General features: G+C 39.5%; 1 protein-coding gene across 3 annotated transcripts; it reads right to left on the bottom strand.

The window, feature by feature from the left end:
- Nucleotides 1–1839: 1839 nt before the first annotated feature.
- TBC1D7 (TBC1 domain family member 7) lies at nucleotides 1840–19798 on the bottom strand. Of its 3 annotated transcripts, XM_059852215.1 has the most exons (9): nucleotides 19643–19798; nucleotides 18111–18314; nucleotides 17537–17660; nucleotides 16786–16866; nucleotides 13790–13977; nucleotides 12073–12210; nucleotides 10297–10442; nucleotides 2899–3028; nucleotides 1840–2088 (listed from the first exon to the last, which is right to left on the bottom strand). In XM_059852215.1, exons 3-9 carry the CDS (start codon nucleotides 17646–17648, stop codon nucleotides 2002–2004), a joined length of 882 nt encoding a protein of 293 aa, XP_059708198.1. In that variant the 5' UTR covers nucleotides 17649–17660; nucleotides 18111–18314; nucleotides 19643–19798; the 3' UTR covers nucleotides 1840–2001. The 3 variants fall into 3 exon arrangements, with proteins under 3 accessions (XP_059708198.1, XP_059708189.1, XP_059708209.1); XM_059852206.1 differs by lacking the exon at nucleotides 18111–18314; XM_059852226.1 differs by lacking the exons at nucleotides 17537–17660; nucleotides 18111–18314.
- Nucleotides 19799–23626: the final 3828 nt, after the last annotated feature.

The raw sequence follows: 23626 nt of genomic DNA, 5'->3' as shown, positions 1-23626 counted from the left end.
GGATGTTTAAGTAAAATTGCTGTTGTTTGTGTGGAAACACCAAGTTTTTTACTGTGAGGATTACCAAGTACAGGTTGCCCAAAGAGGTGTTAGGCTCCCTCTCCTTGGTGACAGTCAGAAGCCACACAGACGTGCTTGGCTCTGGGCAACCAGCTCTAGGTGGCCCAGCTTGGGCAGGGGTGTCAGACCATGCGGATTCCAGACATCCCTGCCAACTTCAACCTTTCTAAGGTTCTTTAAAAGTTGATCTCTCTCTTCTGTGCAGCTCCAGGCCTGCCTACTGATAGAGAAAGGCTTCTTTAAATTTAAAAAAAAAGACTTCTGGAGCCTTCAGTCAAACAGTAATTGGAGGAACACTCACTGGCAAGCCTGGAAGCAGTAACACTGACTGGCATTTCTAATCCCGATTCAGTGCACCTCTCTTCACAGAATATGAGTTATTGATTCCCTTTCAGGACTGAAACAGCTGAACACCTTTGGTGTCATCGCTGCTTGTTTTTAAATGACCAAGTAATCTCCGTGTGAAGGCTCCAATAACGCACCCGCACCTTTGGGGAGGCGTGAACTGGCTGTGCAGCCAGGGGGATCCTTCACACCAGCAACCCCTCAGATTGCACCCGTGGCCATTATTTGAAACACGTGCACTGCAGGTTACAGGATGCAGGGCTGTTGTTAACAGAACTTGTGTCTTACCTGTGCACCTTGCTCAGCTCCCGTGCCTGCACTAGGAAAACAAGCGCCCATCCAAAATTAACTCCATGGATTACACCACAGTGCAGGCACAACAATGGATTCCAAAGCAGACACAAACACACTTTTCCTGAACAGGGGAATTCCAGCAGCACCAACAGCAAGGTCTCAGCATCCAGCAGAGATCATCTCCCTAGGATTTTAGGGGTAACCCCAGCCGAGTCGCAGGCTTCCCCACTTAATGTGCTGCAAGGTAAACCTGACCCAGTTTAAAACAAAAGCTTCTTAAGCATTTCAAGTCTGCACAACACTAAGTGCAAGCTAAACACACTCTCTCAAGTGCAGCAAGCATCCTTGGCACTCAGCACACTAAGCACCAATTTGAGTCAAATAACAGCTAAGCAACACATTCTTATGTACAATTCCCTATGTAAGAGGGAGAAATAGAATTTTACACTTTTACAAGAAAAAGATCAGTTCCACAGTAAATCTCTATCTATGGCTAAGCACTCCACTTTTACTTACACCATGAATTACATTTCTGCATTGAATTAATTCTGAAATCTAAACCAAGCAAGAACCAAATTACCATAGCTTCTAGCTAAGCACTCAGCAGAGACATTGCTTATTACTGGGCTGTAATTCTGAATTATATTGGCTCATCCCACTGATTTTCTTCATACCTGCACAGATCCACTTCTCTAGAATATCTTCCATGAAGAACAAAGGAGATAGAGCCATAGAGAGATATTCTGACAGATAAAAAGAAAGTATTTAAAAACACTTCTAAAAAGGATTTCACCCCTGGCCATTGTGATGTCCTGTACATCAGATTTGGGAAGTTTCATTCATCTGAAAATTTACAGTGTTAAAAGAGTACAATTACATTTCTAGCAAAAGCATGTTTGTTCACCACCCAGCAGGATGACATTCAGTAAATTCACCATACAAATACCTCCAAGTCGTAACTAGTTATATCAAGTATAAGATGGCATACTGAAACATTTTTAAATTACAAGTAAATCTATTTACCTTGCTTCAAGAGTTAGGCTTACTTCTGCAAAAGCAAGAGTAAGCACTGTGCAATCAAAATAGTGTAGCTGGGTGAACACATAACACTTCAGATGTCTCACCCCACCACTAAGTATCTTCATTCCATCTGTATTTATTGAAAAATATTTACATATTGGTCACCATGCTTTAACAGCATCTTTACACAAAAGGGTTAATGAAGAACATCACACTAGGATGGGGGAAGGGTGGTAAAATGTCTTTTCAAAAGTCAATTTTTTTCCCAAGCCAAGAGAGTTCTCAGACTGAGTGTGCCGGAGTCCCGCAGTGCGTGCGCCACAGATCCACAGCTTTGCTGACAATGGCGTCAGTGTTGTCCTGAGGAATCTGCAAAAGACCGGGACAAGGCGCCTGCTCAGAGCACTCCATTCAGACTGTTTTGTTTAAAATAAAGACTTTCAATTTCCAGTTCAGATTTTATGTCTTTATAAAAAAGAATACAAAATTAGAATCCCATCTCCCTGTCCTCTCATCCCACTATCCCTCTCCTCTGTCCTGCACACACCATATTACATCCAGGTTTTGGACAAACTGCTTTTATTTCCAAAATGCTGACAAGCAGCCAGGCACCTCACACTTCACACATCCCCGACACCAGGCATGGCTCACACTGCCTATCCATGACCACCGACTGTGTCTCATATAACTCACCTGGCTTACACTGGGACCCTACAGCCCTGCTGAGCTGCCTCATTACTATTCAGAGTCAGGTTCATGATCCCATTCTCACATCAACAGAAAACATGCACTGAGTCTACAGATTTGCACTCAGGCAAGACACAAAAAAAGGTGCCAGAAACCAGCCCTTCTAAGAAGCCTCCATAAAAGTTAACCTAACCTGACTTGCTCTTACTTCCACAGAAAAACCCTTTAGTATCACCCAGAAATGTTAATTCTGTACAAACATAGACAATACATTCCCCAAGCCTAAAAATCACTTTATTCTATGGAAGCCTTAACTGCTGATAGAAAAAGTTATTATTCTCATTGCTGAGCATTCTCCCTTCACCTTGGTACTGCTACACCATTCTCAGTAATGTAATAATAAGTTTTGGTACATCTGCAGCAGGCAAGCAATTCAGGCTGAAACAGTTATAAGCTATAAAAGGTAATGCAAAGCATAATTAGAGTACTTACATTTTCCAAAAACTGTGTGATCTTTTCTGCAGAATTCAGTGCTATTATCTTCATTTTAAAGGTTAATAATATCTCCACAGCAACAAACACAAGAATCTTGCAGGATCCACTTATAACTTTGTCCCAAACTCTACAAGAGAGTGAAAAGGAATAACTAAACATTATTGCAGAGTTTATCTGCTTATTTCTCTGCTAGAACAGCCTTTGTACAACCATCTATATCCAGAATATTTTTCTGAACAGCAGCAATGTATTGAATTATTTGGGTCAGGATAAATAGAAGACATTTTATCAACTCCTCAATCTGTACAGAGCAGAGGGATGGCAAGCAGTAATTGGAATGTACTGATATGGTGGAACTGTTTACAAGCTCAAATACAAAAAGCAAACCTTGGCTTAATAGCCTGGACTGTAACAACTACTCTACTGGACTACACAGGTACCAGAGTGTGTGCCAAAGATGAGAATTTTTCCTAGTGCAAAAAAAAAAAAAAAAAAAAAAAAAAAGAAATTAACTTCATTAGCATGCCTAATAGCGATACTCTTCAATCAGCTAAGTTGCTAAAATTTCAAAGAGATGTAATAGCAAACTACTACATCTCAAGCAGGTCATTGCTGTATGAGATATAAATATGATCTATCAGCAGGATATAGTCCATGATGTTTAAATTAGGCACAAGGAACAACTATTAAGTCTTCTAATCCATCCCACTGTGCACAGACACTCTCAGAATATGTAGGCACTCCTGTCTCTTGTGTGAAATCATACCCGGACCTACTTGGGCAGGTGTCCAAAGACTTCAGCAACAGAACCTGAATGAATATTAAAATGGATAATCACTACCAAAACCTACTATTAGCCTGCAACAATTTGAAATCATCCTTCATCCAGGAGCTCTCTCTCAGGCCCAGCTCAAGAGACTCAGGATAAAAGATTACACAAAACAGTGTGAAACCATCTGTCAGATGGCAGCTTTTATGGGCTCAAATTATTTTTAGTTCTTGAATTTTAAGAGCTGTGTCAGAAAGAGTTTCTGAGGATTACAGTTCTTGCTCCTTCTGGGCACTTGTTCAAAGTAGTTCTCCTTCCAAATAAAAACATGGGGCAATAAAGACACACACTGTCCTCCATAATTTCTGAATATAGTAACACTGACTGAAAAACAACTTCTGCAGCCCATCTACAAATTTGGATCTATGAATGTGCTCCTTCCAGGGACAACTCAATTTTTGTATGACGTTTTTCAGAAGAATTTGCCCTTCAGCCCAGAGTGCCAGGAGAGCACAACACAGGCATGACATGAACTTTGACAGCTGAACTGAAGTGTAGGATCACACTTTTACACAAGGAATTAAGAGGGGAGAGTCCAGCCAAAAGCAATTAAGGTGATGAAAGGAGAGGAAAGGTGAGAGCACTTGGACTGCTCAGCTTGTAGAAGAGAGGGATCTGGGGAATCTCATCAATGTAAACTGGAAGGGAGAGTGCAAAAAGGGTGGAGCCAAGGCACTTTCCAATCATGCCCAGTCAAGGGATCTGAGGCAATAGGCACAAACTCGAAACACAGGACTAGATTTTAACTTATAACAAAGAAAGGAGAAAAACAAATGTGTAGATCCTCAGGACTATTCTCAAAGTAGAAGGAAATAAAAAACCCACAAGGACAGATTGGGGAGCGGGGGGAAGGCACAGCCAATTTCTTTCCCCTTTGCAATTTAGTTTTAATTCCCTGTCTTGCTATGATTAAACAATTAGTATAATCCCCACAGGGACAGAAACAACACACAATCCAAGATTAAAATCTTATTGCTTCATTTGTGGCTCAAGCATCCCAGAACAAATGATCAATGCAAATATTACTTTGCTGTTGAAGTCAGGTCTAGGAAGCTTTAAGCAAGGATATGAGAAAACTGAGACTACAGCTCTGTTCCACACTGTACAGGTCATTCCTGTTTACTTCTACAGCATTTTCCTTCACAAACACATCTGTTTAGAACACAAGAAAAACTTCCCCATGTGTTCCATGTGCATCAGAACTGTAATTACAAGTGACAATTACAGAGAGTAGCAGATCTCAAAAACAGGAAATAATTTTTAAAGTTCATATCAAAGCTCATGCTAATTTGAAAACAAACTTACAAATCCTATTATAAAATACCCAGTCTTCTTTCATTATTTTGCTTCCAATTCTTCTGACTTCAGTCTCCATAATTACATTAGGTTACATGCTATGCTCAGAAAACACTCTATTGTTTTCCTGCATTATTTAGTCTGATTTCAGAACAAATGTTTTAACAATGACAAAACAGATGCAGTATCTAAATCACCAGTATCTTCACAAATTTTGGAAGATGGTGCACAGAAAAGTGAGTGAGATGTCAGCACTAACCAGCTGTGTCTGCTGCAGTATTTTCTCCTTAATGTTTCCAGCTATTGCTACACTCAGTACAACTACATCAGTGACAGTAATTGGGAATGATTGTGCAATACTGTGATCAACAGTCAGCACCTTGTCTCTACCAGCAGAGCCAGGAACAACAACATTAAAAAAGTGGAAAAAACCACAGCAGTTTCAAGGAAATATGTTTTCTGATGATCCAATTCCAATACAGCAGTATTTATACATTGTGTATAAACAAGTATCTTGCTCTCACTTTTTTAGTAGCAATCATTTAAGGTCAACTTTACTGCAACTTTTTACTTGTTCTTTGATAATCCTGGAGAGGGAGAAAGTATAAGAGAAACATCACACAACTGTGCCTACAGCCCTACACAGGAATGCAGAAAAAGAAATACATATTCTGAACAAAATTCACTATGTTTTGTGTGACTATCATCCACTGTAAAATACAACTGTTCAATTAACCACAGGAACACTCTTGCAGGTGTTTCTTGAACAGCAAAGCAGTATTGACAACCACAAGGAAAAATAAAAAGAAACGGGAAGCTCTAAAGGCGAAGAGCATGCCAAGGATTTTGCAAATGAAACCATTTATTTTAACTGAGCCTCTTCTATAGACAAGATACGACACTCTGTGTGCACCTGTGTGTGAAGGGATGCCACTCTCCAGGCACTCTCCAAGGTTCCTACAGCACTACAGTGCAGTAATACACAAGAGGCATCACAGCACTGCTGCTCTCTCTTTTTCTGATACATTACCACTAACCTCAGTTTTTCCCTACGCTGCAGGGTAAACACACTCAACCTTATTTCCTGGCTCTGCTCCTCCAGCCATCCAGACAAGAGACATTTAAAAAGAACAAATGCTTTCTCCTCTGCCTGCACTTCTGGATGTCCTTCCAGCGGTAAATGGGCATGGAGGGACAAGATGAGGGTCACACAAATCTCACCCTGATCTATCATGATCTTGTGCCCATTCATTTGCAGACCTGGGAAGCAGCTCAGCGAGACAAAGGCAAACTGAATTAAGTTTCTCTGTATTAGCAGCCCACATGAACATTCTTATGCCTTCCTGCTCTGCAGTAAAATTGAGGCATTTTCCATATTTCTGTTATTTCTATTAACAAATTACTTACATTTTTACAACTAAATGTAATTTATGCTCAGCATGGAGGTCACAGATGTAAAACTACAGAATTATGTTAATACATTAGTTAGTGCCAGTTTGAAAGTCGTAAGATTTCAGGAGAATGACGAAATACTTTGCCACTAACAAGTTGCCAGAGACTAATAACCTAACACCACCCAGCCAATGCCAAGCCTTCTGTGCAGAGTACAAACAACATTAGACAGGGGCCTGATGTGTGAGTGGCATCATTAGGCCATAAAAAATGCCTGGCTCATTCACAATTACAACTGCAAAGCTGCACTGCTTCTGCTGGATCATCTGGGCTGACAGTGCCACATTAAACTGGAAGCCAAAGTGCTGTTTTGCCTGTTGAGATGAAGCCACAAACAGGACCCCAAGACTTAAGGGCAGGGATCTCCAGCCGAGGGCCCTCACAGCACCAGTGGAATGCTTTCCACACATGGGCTTACCAAACAGATGAGAAAATATGTTGCTGCACAAATCAAACAAACAGGGCAATGGGGCAATGATGAGTATGAAAACAAATGTGTGATCCAGTTCTCTCCCTGTCTCAGAGAGAAACACACTTTTCTGTGTCTCTTAAACCTCTGCTACAGGCTGGTTCATATTCCAGAAAGCACCCTGTCTATATTCCAGGTGGGATACAGAGTCTTTGGAAAGGTCTGCTCCCCCCTTTCACCAATCTGACACCTTTAAGAAATTCTTATAAGAAGCTCATCACATAATATGCTAAGTGTATTAGACACTGCACAAGCTCAAAGCAAAAGTTTCCAGGTGAAACCTGTCCATAAGTGTTTTCCAAGCCCACTTAAATTAAACTGATGCACAAATTTTACCTATGGTGTAACTTGAAGTGTGCTATAAAACAGTATTTATACCGAGTGCCAATGCCTGTCAGGTACTGGCATTGTGCAACTTCATCTCACCATTACCAGGTAAAATTTCCGCACAGCATGAACAAGTCTTGTACACCTTAGAGAAAAACAAACAAACAAACAAACAAAACCATGAATTTTAGATTTATCTGCTTGACAGAGAAGACTACAGTTCAGAAAGCAAGCAGCCTCTCTAAGAAATGCAGTGCGAAATCATAAGTGAAAAGAAATCATAAAAGACTGTTCAGATAATCTCTCACTTGACAAGAAAGTAAATAAAATTCACGGGAGAACTGGAGACCTTCAAACCTCAGCAGTTTCAACACTGACATCTGGATGCATTTCAGATAAGCACTGGGGCTTCTAGATCCTAATCTAAACTGAATCTCCAAGCATTAATTAAGTTCATCTGTCACACACTACCCATGAAGTATGTTATTTCCTCAGCGAATAAGGCCATTATGATTACAACTGAATAATTCACAAACCTAAACTGCCACGAAAAAGTGCACTTTCATCATGTTCCCACAAGAACTGCAGGGAAAAGGGATTGTTCTGCCATCAGAAATACCAACACTGAAACTTGGTTTTATTCCAGAGTGATGAAAAAAGCCAGTATTTTGACCTTTTCCAGGGGGAATAAAGTATTAAAAAATTTCAGGTAACCAAAATATTCTATTTCAGTAAGGTAAAACAGCACATGGAAGTGTTAAATATGCATACCAATTAGACAAAAATATTGCATGTAAATAAAACTAATTCAAAATGGTAGATATTTGAAGCCAAATATTCTTGCAAGATGAAATATGAAATCAAAATTCTTCATCTAGATTTCTCCTTTTACACCATCAGGATGACTCAGCTCCATTAAAGTTTCAATTTTCAACAGAAATTTTAAAAAATCCCTTCATCTTCTAAGAGCAAATCTGCTCTGATACAAATTCCTGCCTCAGCTCTTGTCCACAGCCATAAGATCCAGTAGCAAAATTGAATGAATAAGCTCTAAGCTCTAAACTGTAACAAACTCCTATACTATGCATGCTTACATAATTTCTGCAGTCACAGTAGTAGTAAAAGCTTTCAATCACCACATCACACAATCACTAAGCGTTCAAGACTATTTGCCTTATAGGTGCTTGATGAGAAGAACTTGCCATGTAACAATAACCATGTTGCACCTAGTGGTCTCAATCCTTCACAAAATGTTTTTTTCCCCCCAAACATTATCCTTGACAACAATAAAATCTACAGAACCTCAAAGACTGTGGTCCAACAAGAGCAGAAAGCACGATTTCTAATCTTACAGCTTGTTCCCTAAGATCTTCTTATTCTTATAAGGGTAAATAAAACATTTTTAAGAACAGCCATTTTCCACTTTCCTCAATGGAACATGAAGTACCAGATAAACAAACGCTGCATCCATTATTCAGATTATTACCAACTTTACCACCACATAAGCATTTTCTACAAAGCAATTTACAAAGCACTGTTTCCATGCTAGGTTCCTATTCTAGCCACTGAAGTCCTGTGATTACCTCGAAGTGAAGTTTCTCATGAACATTGTTACTTCTCAAAGTTTTCAGACAGCTGCAAATGACACCATTGTTTTCTCTGTGCCACATCCTGCTCAGCTATCAGCAACTCTTGTTAATGCAGAAAGATGTTTCTCTACATTGAGCTAGAATTTCCTGCTTTCCAAGAGTTCTTAGGCAGCAGAATTAGGGAAATCATACAAGCTTCATTTCAAAAGCCCTTCAGTGAAGTGTCACACACAAGAATTTTTCCCTTTTAAAAGCTCAACAACCTATTTGTAACTGTAGAATCCTGATATATTCCACAATTTCATTAACTTTGTAATATTCAACTCGCCCTAGTACTTTTTAAAATAAACATTCTGTCATGGTTTAACCCCAGCCAGCAACTGAGCAGAGCAGCAGACAGCCACTCATTTACTACCTCTACCAGTGGAATGGGGGAAAAAATGGAAGGGTAGAAATAAGGAACAAATTTGTGGGTGGAGAAAAAAAGTTTCATAATTAAAAAGAAGCAATAATTTCCAAAAATTTGTAAGGAAGAGAATAAAAACATAACAAAGAGAGGAAAATAAAACCTGAGACAAGTGATGCAACTGAGAACAGTTGCCCACACCCCAGATGATGGCCAGCAAGTCCCACCTGCCAAGCTCCTCCTCAGCTTAACTGCTGAGCATGACTCCACACAGAATGGGATATCCCTTGGGTCAGCTGGAGTCAGCCGTCTTGGCTGTGTCCCCTCCCAGCCATGTTCTTGCGCACCCCCAGCCTCCTTGCTGGTGAGGAGCAGAATGATGCTGTGTGAGCACTGCTCTGCAGGAATTAAAACAACCCTGTGTTCCAACACACAGCCCTAACACCAGCTACTCTGAAGAAATCTAACTCTATCCCAGCCAAAACCTGTACACATTCCCAAAATCTTTTTCATCTAACACTAATGCAATATTACAATCACTCCCTAAGCACAGATTTTTGTCAAAAAGCCCAAAAACTGACTACCACTCAGCTATGTAACAATGACAGAGGGTTTGGAGTTCTGCATCCTAGGAGGCACTAAGTGTCCAACAGAATCAGCTGGTATACTTAGCTCCATTCTTTTTATTTTCAGTAGGTGAAACAATCACACAGAGATTGATTATCTTGCATCAGTAACAAGGGGAATTAAATCCAATTTTATCATTTCCTAGTTAGCAATAAAGCTAACGCTATAATCTTACAGATAAAGTATGGAAAGCTCTTTGTATTCGATATTTTTACTTTTTAGGGTATTAACTTTTTAGGATGTTAACTAAAAGCTCCTTATCTGTTATGGCTATTTGATGAATTTCAAGAACTTTCATCATTTTGGTAAGTATACATTAAAAGCTCTTTGCCTGGTAGTGATGACAGAAAGCTGAAATTACTATGCAGTTACAAACAGAAAGAAAAGAAAAAGAACTCGCCTCTGTAAACTGGACTCAGGTAAACATCCTGCAAAACACTTTTTAAACCAGAGATCATAGGGGAGTTTGCTCATTGCAGCACATGCCTTCAGATGCATCAGCAGTCTGTTATCTTCAATGTTCAAATACTGCTCCAGAACTTTTGGCTGAGAAAGGATTAGAAAATTTTAGGTAACTCACATCAGAATACCTTCATAGTTAATGCACACTGTAAGACAAGCACTGTCTTAACAATTCAATTCAGGTAATGGAGCAATGTAACATATTAAAATAATGTACCTTCATTGTTTTAGCTGCTCCAAAATGCAGGTGTTACCGACTTTTGCAATCAACTAATTACGTACTTAACCAAAGAAACAACTTCAGCTTCCTGAAATTGCTGACCACTAGCAGAACTTCCAAGATATGCAGTATTCCCTAGTGCAAGGACATGCTTCAGAGCTTCAAGCAATGCAGAGATTAAACGTGCACTAATTACTGCTACCTTCACAAGTAAAATCGAGTTGCATTCACCTCACACCTAATCGCCTTAGCACACATCAAAAAATATCTACACACAGTGCAGCAAAACCCAAAAAAATCAATTCTGAGAGCAAGTCCCTGTGCAACCCATTAAAAGCTGGACATCGATTTATTGTTTAAAAACCCCAAGTATTTAAGGCATAAACATGTGGATAATTTTCTCATCTTGTTTAAATTTTAATGTAACACAATATACATTTTCTTAAATTCTTGACTACCTATATGCTTTGTCATAGTTAGGCAAACTGCTAAGAACTTCAACTGTCAAAGGCAGAAAACACTCCCTTTGCCAATATTCTCACCTACTGAGTCTTGGCACATTGATTGTGTTACAAAAAAAAAAATTAGGGAGGGAGACACTTGGCACTCTTTACGTCACACTGTACAAACACACACTTTGAAAATATTCCTTTCTCCTTTGAACTGGTATAGCTGAATGTATCACTCACATAAACAGGAGGTACGTTTAAAAATTATTTCTTAGTTCCAAAAGAACTAACAAGGGCAGGCATAATTTTCCACAGCAAATTTCTATTCAGCAATTGCTGGCGCTCATGTATTTGATATTTTTACTTTTTAGGGTATTAACTTTTTAGGATGTTAACTAAAAGCTCCTTATCTGTTATGGCTATTTGATGAATTACAAGAACTTACCATTTTGGTAAGTACACATTAAAATCAAACTTTCATTTCATCAATCAGTAAGACAGAAATTCAAAATGAATATTCTATGATAGCATTTAAATTGTCAGTGCTACAAAAAACTAACCCACTTTTTATTATAACTTGATTTGCAACATACTGTTTTTCTGAAGATTGAGTTCTCTGCTCCCTTTATAAAGCAAAACTGTGCTTTGTCTATCATCCAATGAGCAGCATATGAATGCCAGAGATGCAGCTTAAAAGGTAGCAGACGTATATCAAGATGTTCTTCACTTTTGACATTTTCAATTGTTTAAAGAAAAATTTTAAGTGACCAATTTGTGAGACATATACTTCAACTGGATACAATGAAACCTTTAGACAAAAAAAGTAATTTAAAATTACCACATACCAAACAAAAACTATTTCTAATGTTACATTAAACAAGGCAGCACAATCACAATGCAAAAAGCACTCCTCTAATATTTTCAAAGTAGCTGGTGGAACAGAATCCAAGGGTCACTGCTGTTTCTCCAGCTGTCTCCCTGTGTTAATGCATTCTATGACTGCTTCTCCTTGCAGAAAGAAAAAAAATAATTCCTTTTTCCTTACCAGCTGTTGTAATGAATCTTTGTGCTTGCTGTTCAGCTGATTCACAAAGCAACTGACAAGCCAATAGCATTCTATAGGATCCTCTACCATTTCCTCCATTGCTTTAGCAATAGCAAGAAACACTTCATCTTCAGGTTCCTGAAAAACAAAGCGAAAAAAAGTGATCTACAGAGAAGTACTGGACTATTCTGATTTAAATTATTCTTATATTCCTTTTCTCTGCTATTCAGGGAAAAAAAACAGGAATCAACATACACAAAAAGCTGTTCTGACGTTCCTAAACAAGACATCGGACAGCAGCTGCACGATGATGACAGGTATCTATTAAAACAGAGCAAGTAAGACTTGTCTTGCTTTTAAATCCAAAACATGTTTCAGTGTATAGAGAGTCCTAAATACTACTGGGTTTATGTCTCTGCCACACAGACTGCTCCAATACACACATATCCTTACTTGAATTCTCTGCATTCGGATGCACAAAACACTCAGCAGACTTCCGTTTGTTACTCAAACATTTCAAAATATTTAGATCAATCTGACATCTCTTTATCTCCCTCTGCCTCTACAATAAAACACCTGCATTACCATCAAGAGTAACCTCTCATAAGTTTAAGGGGACAGTGACTGCACTGAAAAGAGAACAAATACTTTCTGCAGCAGCAAAACAAACCTGAGTTACAGGACTAATGACTGGGGCTCTGCTAAACACCATCACTATGAAACCTCACCACAATCCTGAGAGCAGCTCTGGGATGCACTGACAAAACACTTACTCAGAAGGAAATATTGCTCTAGAAGGGAGGAATTTTCAGCCCACTGCATCACATGCCAAAATCAAGGAAATTCTTCTACTGGAAATTTGCAGGGTAAAACATTCCCTCCTCTGACATGAGAATGCTGCAGGTAATCCTCCAATTCTAAATATTACTGACTTTTCCATATTAACTTGAACCTTTTTTTATTTTGAACTCTTCTTTAAGTATTTATGTCAAAATTTGTGATTACAGATGAAAAATTACAAATTAAGCTGGGCTAGAGTAAATACGGATAAATTAACTACAGGACGAAATCCACTTAGAAAGCTCTGTGGCTCCTTTCCTCATCTCCTACTTCATGGAGAAAAGAACCACTCACTCTTTTTATCATCACACTACTAATTTACCATCACAACATAGCCTAGTTTAACCATACGCGTGTACACGCGTGAACAGCAGAGTATGTGCATTACCTGACAGAAGCACAGGTCAGTTTAGACTAAGAAAAAAAGGAGGACCGTACACTGAAGTCTAGATTTAAAACCAAATAATTTAAGTATTTGCTGCAACTTGCATTAAATCACTGCTTGTACAGGCTCTGAATTACCCTTGTTTCATGAACATAAGAACCTATGAGCTACAATGAGGTCATGTCATTTTCATGTCAGTGCTATAAAGAAACTGAAGTGCCCTGGAGTACAAAAGACTTGAAACCTAGGAGGAAAAATGCACAAAAGAAGTTTTAAGGCATAAAATCTTACATAAGTACTTAGAGGAAGGAAAAGAGACAAGCACTTTGATTAAAATTCTTTATTATACTAGTACTTCTCTGTTTTCCATTCACCTTACTTGGTCTATCTATAAGTATTTCTGGGGTGACCTGCAGTTCTACTTCTCACTGATTTATAGTTTCAAGTTCAATAAAGTACTGTATTTAAAAGACTGCTAAAATCATCACTGACCAATGGAAAAGCAACGTTTTGAGGCAGTTTTCCTGATTCCAGTTGATGTATGCGGAGGAAAACATCAACCTGTGGGGTAGAATCATTAATAAAGCGAATCACACGAAGAGCGTGGTGAATATCCCAGTACTGCTCCTTCCGGTACTTCATCACCAAAGCATGAGATTCATGGTGAGGAGGAATAATTCCTAAAAAAAAAAAAAAATTAAATAAATTTTAAAAATTAAAAGAAAAAATATAAGCAATTGTAATGAGGAGTCCTACATGTTACTTTTTATATCTGTCTAGTTTTCAGTATAGTACTAGTTGTATATTTGTGCCCTGCTTCCATTTATTTTGAAAACAAAGTCAGTGTAGAATGATTTTTATATACATTAGCTGTTAATTTTCTCAAATTCTACACCTTGCCTGAGATGACAGAGAATATGTACATGCAACTAACTCATGCAAAGATACTGCAGTATTAATTACTTTACTGCCAGAAAAGTCTTTACTCACTGTATCAGAGATTAATTCTCCCTAAAATGACATTCAAAAACCAAAATCAATCAGCTGAATCAATTAAAGATTAAAACTTAAAATGCCACATAATCACCGGTAAAGTAACATTTGTTATTTTCTTAGCAGAACACAAATATCTTTTCTAGATTTCTGGGAGAAAAAAAAAAAAAGTATCTAAGTAGAAAGGCAAAGAAAATTACACAGCATCTCCAGCACAGATACTTACCATTTCACTCAGTCCTTCCCCCTACTTGAGAGTCTTGCCATGCACTGATTTTCACAACAAAACTGTCACCGACTTCAACAGAAATAAAAACATACATACATCTAGGCAAAAAACGCCATTTCCCTATTGCTAGGGGAGCAGAATTTTTCCCAGTGTAGAAACCCATGAGAACAAAGCATTCTTCAAAAGTCAGTTCTAAATCAAGCTACCTGTTCCTTTTACCTCTCCTTTAAAGAAAAAAACATTCCTGCCAAGTGTTGCACCACGAAATGTCTGAGTTGAGGAATAAGCACATCAGACAGAAAATTATCTTTTCTTTTCCAGCTGCAAACCTGTCTGCATTTCAAAAGCTGGAAGAAAGCAAGACATTTTTCACTATATGCCAAAGGAGAGTCAACATCATAACTGTATGTACATACTGCCAACTGCTCTCCTCAAACAGAGGACAACCTTAGGCAGGCAAAATGAAGCTGAAACAACAGAGGGGTGCCTGGAAACCATCATGAGTCATCCTGAACAGGAAGGTAACAGAGGCATTGCTGACACACCATGTCACCTGGGACATCAGCAAACCTTGGCACAGGTCAGAGAGAGTTTTGTTGACAGGTCAGACTTCATTTTCTTAAATTATTAACATTATTTAGAGGTCACATAACACCTCCCACCAGAAACGGACTAGGCTGTGGTTCCAGCCATTTAGGCAGAGATATTTTGCACTGTCCTTCTCAATATCAGCTTTTCAAACAACTGCTAACACTGAAATGCAGTGTAAGAAAGGTCCCTGAACCTCTGTTAACCCAGGCATGTCATAGAATGACACTACAAATACTTGAAATCAGAATATCGTGAGTTTGGAGGGACCCACAAGGACCACTGAGTCCCCCTCCTGGCCCTTCACAAGACTACTCCAAAAAATCACACTATGTGCCTGAGAGCAGAGCTCACTTCTTGAACTCTGCCAGGCTTGGTGCTGTGACCACTTCCCTGGGGACGCTGTTCCAGTGCCAAATCGCCCCTTATTCTGATATACAACCCAAACCTCCCCTGAAACTTCATGCTGTGAAATGAATCACTCTGGGTTTAAAATATAAAATACTTTTTAGAACCAGTATAACTTTTGATGCAGTTGATTCAGAAGGTGTTTTGTGTTAATCATATGATTCACAGATTCTTTATCTAAAACAGCCCAAGACCTGGCTCTGCAGTAAGACACAACTTTGAAAGAGACGAATTTTGCTATTATAATGTTGACTGAAGGATTCTGTACTGAGTTGCTGGTCCAAAACTCCTATGCTATATTTCCCACTACTAATATTTTAAAGGATGCTGACTACTTCATTGGTGCCCAGGATACAATAATATTTTTACTGGCAGAGCCTTTTTTCAAGTGGGGCGACTCTGTAAATTCAACGTCAAGAACTTCAAGCTTTGTAATTAGAACTTGCCCCTTCTGTGCACTGTTCATTTACTACCTTTGCCAAAAAAAACAGGAATAAAAATTATATTCCACGTAATCAGGAATATGAAGCCAAAACTTTCAAAATGTAAAAAACTGGAAGGGCAAAAAATGAATTTAAAAATTAAGATTTTTTTAAACCCCTCCTGTCTCCAAGTGTACATTATCTCACATCTAGTCAATTATTGTACTTGATCAGTTAGTGCAAAGCCATTAGTACTCTTGAATTAGTCATCTGACTAGTGCACTTCTAGGAAAATATAATTTATGGTTTTTACAGTTTCTGGGGATACTATTAACTTGTCTTCAGCCTTGTATCTTCTTCAATGGCAAATACAATTCAAAGCCAGCAGCAAAACCATAAGAAACCAATATTGTGCAGAACACATAGCTTCTCTTTAGAACAAACATGTATTCCATGCTTCACCCAGTTTAAAATTATTCACAACTTCAACTTCATTGTCTGTTATTTCAGGAGCACAACTGAATATCTTATCAGATATTGATGACTTCTTATAATCCACATTTCAAATTCATTTCATAAATGTACTTGGATAGTGTTACAAAGTTAAATACAGAAACACACTCTCCTAGGCCCATTTCAGCAAAGTTCTCAAAAACTTGTTTTATAGTTGCCATTCGGCATCCAAGGTGGATACAAAAGTAGGCAAAATCTATATCAGTAGGCAAAGTAATACAGAATAATCCTGTCATTACTTCTTCAAAGACAAAAAAAAAAATGCACCTTCCTACATTCTATATTCCATGTTATACATATACATATAGAATATACATTCTATATTCCATTCATACCTAGAAGCACTTTCCACACCAGTATACGATACATGGATGGAAGAGGAAACCTTTGACTAAATGTGCAAAGCTTCTCAATATCTGTAAAGAAATGAAAAGAAAAAAATTCAGGACAAATTTAAATATGGTTATAAATAGGTTTGCATCTCTGACCCAGCAAAGTATGACAAACTTTAGCTGCAGATTGAAATTCCCTATTTCACCACATATTATCAACAAATGCTTTCACTGCTTTCACACTGACCTGATTTACAGTAAAAGTACTCCAGGTTTCATATGGAGGAAACTGGACCATTTTTATAGGCATTTTGTAAAGCATGTCACTGTCAAAATAATTAAGGCCTTTTTCAAAGGGACAACATTTATCTTTCTGTTCTGCCAGAGATGTGGCACTCCTCTGGGACCAACAGCAATAACATCTTCTTTGCTTTGAAGTTAGATGGAATTGACCGCATTAGACGATGCATTCTCAGATTAGAACTGCTTTCCCTAAAAATATTTCAGTTTCTTGGGCACAGAGAACGAAAGAAAGAAAAGAGAAGAAAAAAGCAATCTGACAAATCTTTAACAGTTTTAAAAATCAGATTTCCAGGTCTTTGAAAATCAAAGGTCTGCTAGCACTGACTGAGGGATTATTGGTAAAAGATGCAAAACTGAAAAAAGTATTAAGCACAGCAGGTAAACATTATCTATTACTCCCTCCCTAGCCCCTAATCACCAAGAAATAGAGCAAACAGTGAAATCAACTTGCCCAAACGATCATCCTTTAGCAGAATTTCCAGCGACTTCTTTTCTTCAACTCCACGAAACCCCACTTTTTCATAATACACTGAGCGGAAGTTTCTCTGAGAGTCATCAGCCATGACTGATTCCTCCTGGAGAAACAATGAATTCCTCTCAAGACTTACAGGAACACATTCCTATTGCTTTAAGGTCAAGTAATTCTGCACACTAAGTTTACTGCCAATGTCTCTACAGTATTAATAAACCCTACAGAATATTAAAATCTTCCAAGACATTTTTTGTCACATACTAACATAAAGAATTATAAATGTAATTTATTCTAAACAAGAGCTAAAGATGCCAACTCGACAAACAAAATTAAGGGATTTTTAAAAATTATCCACATAGTGTATTATGCTAAATTCCAAAAAAGTTTTTTTAAAAAATTGAGGGAGAAACACTTAAGTATTTTATGCCATACCCTGTACTTCCAAACCAACATAAAAAATACAGTTACAAGTCTGACAAAATTTTGACTACAAAAACCCTACTCAGGTAGAACTATTGCCCACATAAGTAAAACTATTAGGTTTCTTACTCACTAGCTAAGGTAATCAGAAGCAAGGACAAGCCAGAGTTGGCCTTAGTGGCACAGGGGGGACAGGGAAGTTATAATAAGGCTAGGTGTGTAGGTTTCTTCTTAAGTTGCAGATATGAATTAAATGCTCATGTTGTTACCAGCTGCTGTAACAGCCACAGCCTTGAGCTTGTTATTCCAGCACTAAAACCAAACAAATGTCTCATCCCTGCAGTGGAAACAAGGTAAATTCCAGTGAGTGCTCTGGGTATCATAAGAACTGTAAATGACATTTCAATCCAGCTCAACCGTCTAACTATCTATTCTCTCTCCTCTGCAGGCTTGCAAACATGAGAAAGTTCTGTTTCCTAACTCCAAGGACTAAGAACAATCTTAACTTTTACGTCCAGTGAGAGCAGCAATACTTTGAGAAAAAGAATTTGTTTGACTAAAGAGTGGTGAATGACTGAGAAGCATTCTGATGAGCATTGAGAAGCTTTTATAGTTATATTCTCCTTTTCCTTGAAGAACCAAAATACACATCAGAAGCAAAGCACTTACAGATGTAAACAAAGACCACAATTTTACAGAGAGTGAACACATTTAAATTTGTATATCCAGAAGGCCTACTTGTGTTTCAAATTATGTCTGGTTTTAGTGCTTTGTAGGATCAAGGCCAAGACCAGAGAGCAAAATACAAGCCAACAAATGACTGAATTAGTCCTTTCAGAGATAGGCCAAATATTATTTTAAAACCAGAGAAAAAAGAAATAAATATTACTTGCAACACATTCCAGTCCTGCACTATCCTTGAGAAAATGATTGGGATATTCATGTATGGTGCATTTAAGGGTCAACTGTTCAGAGTGCTCAATGTTTACATTACAGCCATGTCTGTAAGCAGACTTCAGATGTGATAGACAGCCAACTACTTTTGAAAATGTTCAGATTTTTTTGAAAATTTTCAGATTTTCAAATTTTTAAAAGGTGAATTTAGTAAGCATTATTTAGAAAAATAGCTAAAAAAAACCCAAAACCAAAACGTCTAGCCCATACTACTTGTGGGAAAATGACAAGAAAGACAGAGAACAGGAACATTAAACATAATTTGAAAAATAACAGGAGGACCTATTAGCCAGAAATACTATTTTAATAATTTTAAACTAGCACTATAACAGCAGTACATTTTATTTATTCAGTGGTGATAGTTTGTTTCCTCCCTCACAACTTAGGATTTGTATTTTCATGTACTACAAATGACCAGTATTCCAATCTTTACATCCGTCTTCAATAAACTGGAAAAAGGGGGAAAACAAATCCTCAGCCAGCTCATTAGAAGTGTGCTGTACAGAAGTGTGTAATTAACTCGTCCTATCCTCAATTACAGCATTTTCGGCTGCATTTGCGCTCAACAGCGGCTTTCCCGGCATCATTAAGTGTCACTCCAGAGGGGCAGCAGCGCCGCACAGGCCCGGGGCGCGGAGCCACCGCGCTCTGCCCCCACCGAGCACCCTTCCCTCGCAGGCCCTGCCGGAGGCTCCCCCCACGCCGCCGTACCTCGGGGCTCAATTCTCGGCCTCCGTCACAGTCCCAGAGAAAAACAAAGGCACATTTGGGCACGGGATCAATGCACCCCGGGAATTCGGGCCGCGCCGGGCCCTCCCCGCCGCCCCCCGGCACCTCGGGCAGGCGGGCGCGGCCCGAGCGCAGCCCGAGCGCGGCGCATGCGCGGGCCCGACCCGCCCCGGCGGCGGGCGGAGCGCTGGGGGGGGGGGGGGGGGGGGGGGGGGGGGGGTCGTGCTGTGGACGCCCGGGGATGGCGGCTTCTGCTGTGGGCGTCCCGCAACCTCTTGGGGTCACCCGGTTTATCATGCACGCCGCCTGTGCTCCCCGCCACCCCTCAGCTCCATCCCTCTGCCCTGAGAGGGCATCCGTCCCTCAGAGCCGGCTGCCCGCCTGGCGCGGGGGCGCTGAGGGCTGCACGGCGTTGTGTGCTGTAATGATGGGTGTGCTCGGCGCTTTTGCCCCCCTCCGCGGTGACTCCAAGGACGCGTTATTTAGCGAGACCTCTGGGAAGCGAAGTGCATGTCGCAAAACCGAGATACACTCAGGCGCTTGTGATCAAAGTACTGGGTGCTAAATATCCCGCCCCTCAGAACAGATAAAGGGCCTGCAGCTAGCTGCTGAAAGCCTCAAAAATCACCCTGTGTTGCCAAAACTGGGGGATGTCAAACTAGTAGTGTGATTTTGATTCGGGGTTATGGTTCTTTTGTAGTTGTTGGTGATGTTTGTGTCAGGACCTTGCCAGCCCCTCTGTGCAGTTGCGAGGACCCGGGAGCTGCTTGCCCCAGGCGTGGAGTTTTCCGCTCGGAGCCCCTTTCCAGGAGCAGAAACTTGAGGGAGGCCATCATGTGCCTCAGTTAGCTGCAGCAAGATTTTGAAGTGCTAGAATCACAGAGTCAATTAGGTTGGAAAAGACTTTGAGATCGTCGAATCCAACCTTTTACCAAACACCACCTTTTCAACTTAGACCAGAGTGCCAAGTTCAGCCTTTCCTTAAACACTTCCAGGGACAGTGATTCCACCACCTCTCTGGGCAGCCCATTCCAATGTTTAGACACCCCTTCTGTGAAGAAATTCTTCCTTATGTCCAACCTGAAACTCGGGAGAGGAGGCTGACTCCTATTTAAAGGAGGCCACAGCCTCCTTTCAGGCAGTTGTAGAGAATGATCAGGTCTCCCCTGAGCCTCCTTTTCTCCAGGCTCAACACCCCCAGCTCCCTCAGCTGCTCCTCACAGGAGTTGTGCTCCAGAGCCTTCCCCATATTCGTTTCCCTTCTCTGGACCTGCTCCGGCACCTCAGCATCGTTCTTGAATTGAGGGCCCCAGAACTGGGCACAGCGCTCGAGCTGTGGCCTCCCTAGTGCCAGAGAGAGAAGCCAAGGCCGCTGCTGAGGTTATGGGGCCTGTTTCCAAATGCACAGGACATCCCATTATTTTAATCCTGCCCCACACTTTCGAAGTAGCCATGGAGAAAGCACAATCTTGCAGAATGGGCAAGGCTTTTGTCAACCCAGCTCACACAGGAGTGTGTTATTTGTTGGGTGCGTACAAATCCTTGCAAATCCTGGAATAATTCCTTTTAGCAGCAGGTGGCAGGCTGGTTCCATTTTTGGTCACTTGGGGCTCCCTCATCTCAAATACGTCTTTTATCGATAGATGACGCTTGTCTCGGGATGAGAGCTGTTCGGTGGTGTTGGGGGCTGACCAATATCACACGGTTCAGGAAACAGCTACCGAAATTAAATCTCCTGTAATTTTCAATCATTCATTCATGCCCTTGTCAAGACTTATTACATTGCTGTAGTGGTGCTCTGAAGAAGCCTGAAGCTACAATTTGTTTTAGAACACAATTTATTTTAGCACTAATTTATAGTACAGGAGATACAGAATGTTAACAGAATGGTATGCCATTGCTAAAATGCCTAAACAAAATTAGGTTCTGAAAGATTTGGCTGCCTAAAAATACAGCATAAAATCAACACCAGTCCTGAAAAACAATAAAATGAATGTTCTTCCCCTAGTAAAGTTTCTAAACCCCATATATAGAAAGCTTCTTACACAGAGATTTTCTTAATGGTGCTTGTTTCTGACATAATAGATTATCATGAGATCAGTTGTAAATATTACATAAATATTTAGGTCAGTGGGAAATTAATTAAAGAATTTCATTTGAGATTTTTCAAAACACAAATGAAATTAAAAGCATACGTTGAGCATGAACTGCTATTGACTACAACAATTATTATGTGGTGACACATCCACAGCAAACCAAAGATGACTAACCTATTTTTTGAGTTGGACTTTCTTACTCTAACAGCCTTTTTATCTCTTAACTGCCCTTCTACATCCACCTGCACTTGCCAAGTGACTCTCTATGCTGTAACTCGGTGTTGTAAAGCACACAAGTGACTCATGACTTAAATATTTAATTTAAAACATTTTATATTTTCATAAACTGAATAATAACCTTATTTTCCCTTGTCTAGTGACATAAAGTATCTTCATTACTATTGACAGAATCTCTTTCTTACCACTGAAAATGAAAGCAGAATTTAATCATTTATAGCTGCTAGTGTCAATCAGCCAAGTAGAGGACTGTGCCTATAATAAAATTGATTAATACATCATTAATCAGTAATACATAACTAGGCATCTATCCAAACCATGATAACCTAAACATTTCTTTTAAACTATAATAACATCAGAAAAGGTAGCACACATGCAAGATAAAAAGGAAGCAGGTTTGGAATTGGCTTGGGATTATCTGAGATAGCAGAGCCGAATTAATTAGTACCCTGCTAGCATACTGCATCTCTTGCTTTTAGCTGTGACTATGAGTATCACTGTGCTTGCATTTTGTACTGGTATCTTTATATTGCTCAAGTGAATTACTCACTGCCATAAAGGGTCACAGGAGAAGGAAGCCAAACAGGCATTGTTAACGTATTTTATTGCAAAATATGAACTGTGTTGTGCCTGTGTTTCTTCATGAATGCTTTCGCTGTTAAAGCTGCACTAATTTTCTGTGAACAATGTGCTGCTCTTGGAAAGTCAGTTCAGTCTGTCCTGTGTGACTGACCTATCAATGAATCAGAATTACAAATCAGAAGCACACCTCATTATGTAAATTTCTCAAAAAATGGGGAAAATGCAAAGCAATGAAATGTCAATTTCACACAGCGTGGAGGTCCATATTTGTATTGCGTTATGACACAAGGATGTAACATACAGAGAATAAGTGGTTTTCACGTGGGTTTCATTTGCTCTGAACTCATAGAAGATGTACTTAAAAAAAAAAAAGAGACTTGTCTCATAATATCTTCACAGTGTATCAGATTCAGTGATTCCAGCTTGCTAATGCACCATCCCTTGTTCCTGTCATAATAGGAAATGAGTGATGCTCAGAAAAGAAGTTACAAGTTGGGTCATTTCAGCTTTTCTAAGATATCATCTCATGTTTTTTCAGAAGCATGAATATTTCCAGATGGAGAGTAGGGCTGTGTATTAATGGAAAGGACAATTTACTTATACATTCACATAACCTTTTCATTATGAAGATCAGCAGATGTGGAAAAGCTTGGCCCCATTTCCTGGTCAAAACAGCATCACCCTGCTGTTTACATTCTACCTGAGAGAAGAATGCAAATGTTGGCACTATTAATGTTCACAACTTAATTCCTTGTTGAAGTCAGATGGAAAAAATATAACACTCCGAGGTAAAAATTTATAAAGCTGTTTAGTATCAAAGGGGAATTCAGCCTTTCATTTTAGCATGGAGGCACACCAGGCAAGTCTGTCTCCAAGCAGACAGACACTGTCCATGTAATCATGAGCAGGCATCCCCACATGACCGCAAGGAAAAGGCTTATGGGGCTGAAAATAGCAAGAGGAGTGGCTGAACTTGGAAATCTGAGTTCAAATGTGTCCTACTTCTGTGTTTTCTCATCCTGCTAAAGAGAGAGTGTTCTTCAGAGGTGAT

The sequence above is a fragment of the Haemorhous mexicanus genome, chromosome 1, assembly GCF_027477595.1.
Source record: "Haemorhous mexicanus isolate bHaeMex1 chromosome 1, bHaeMex1.pri, whole genome shotgun sequence".
Classification (NCBI taxonomy): Eukaryota; Metazoa; Chordata; class Aves; order Passeriformes; family Fringillidae; genus Haemorhous; species Haemorhous mexicanus.
Note: the sequence above shows the minus strand (reverse complement) of the source record. Positions and strands in the feature narration are given on the sequence as shown.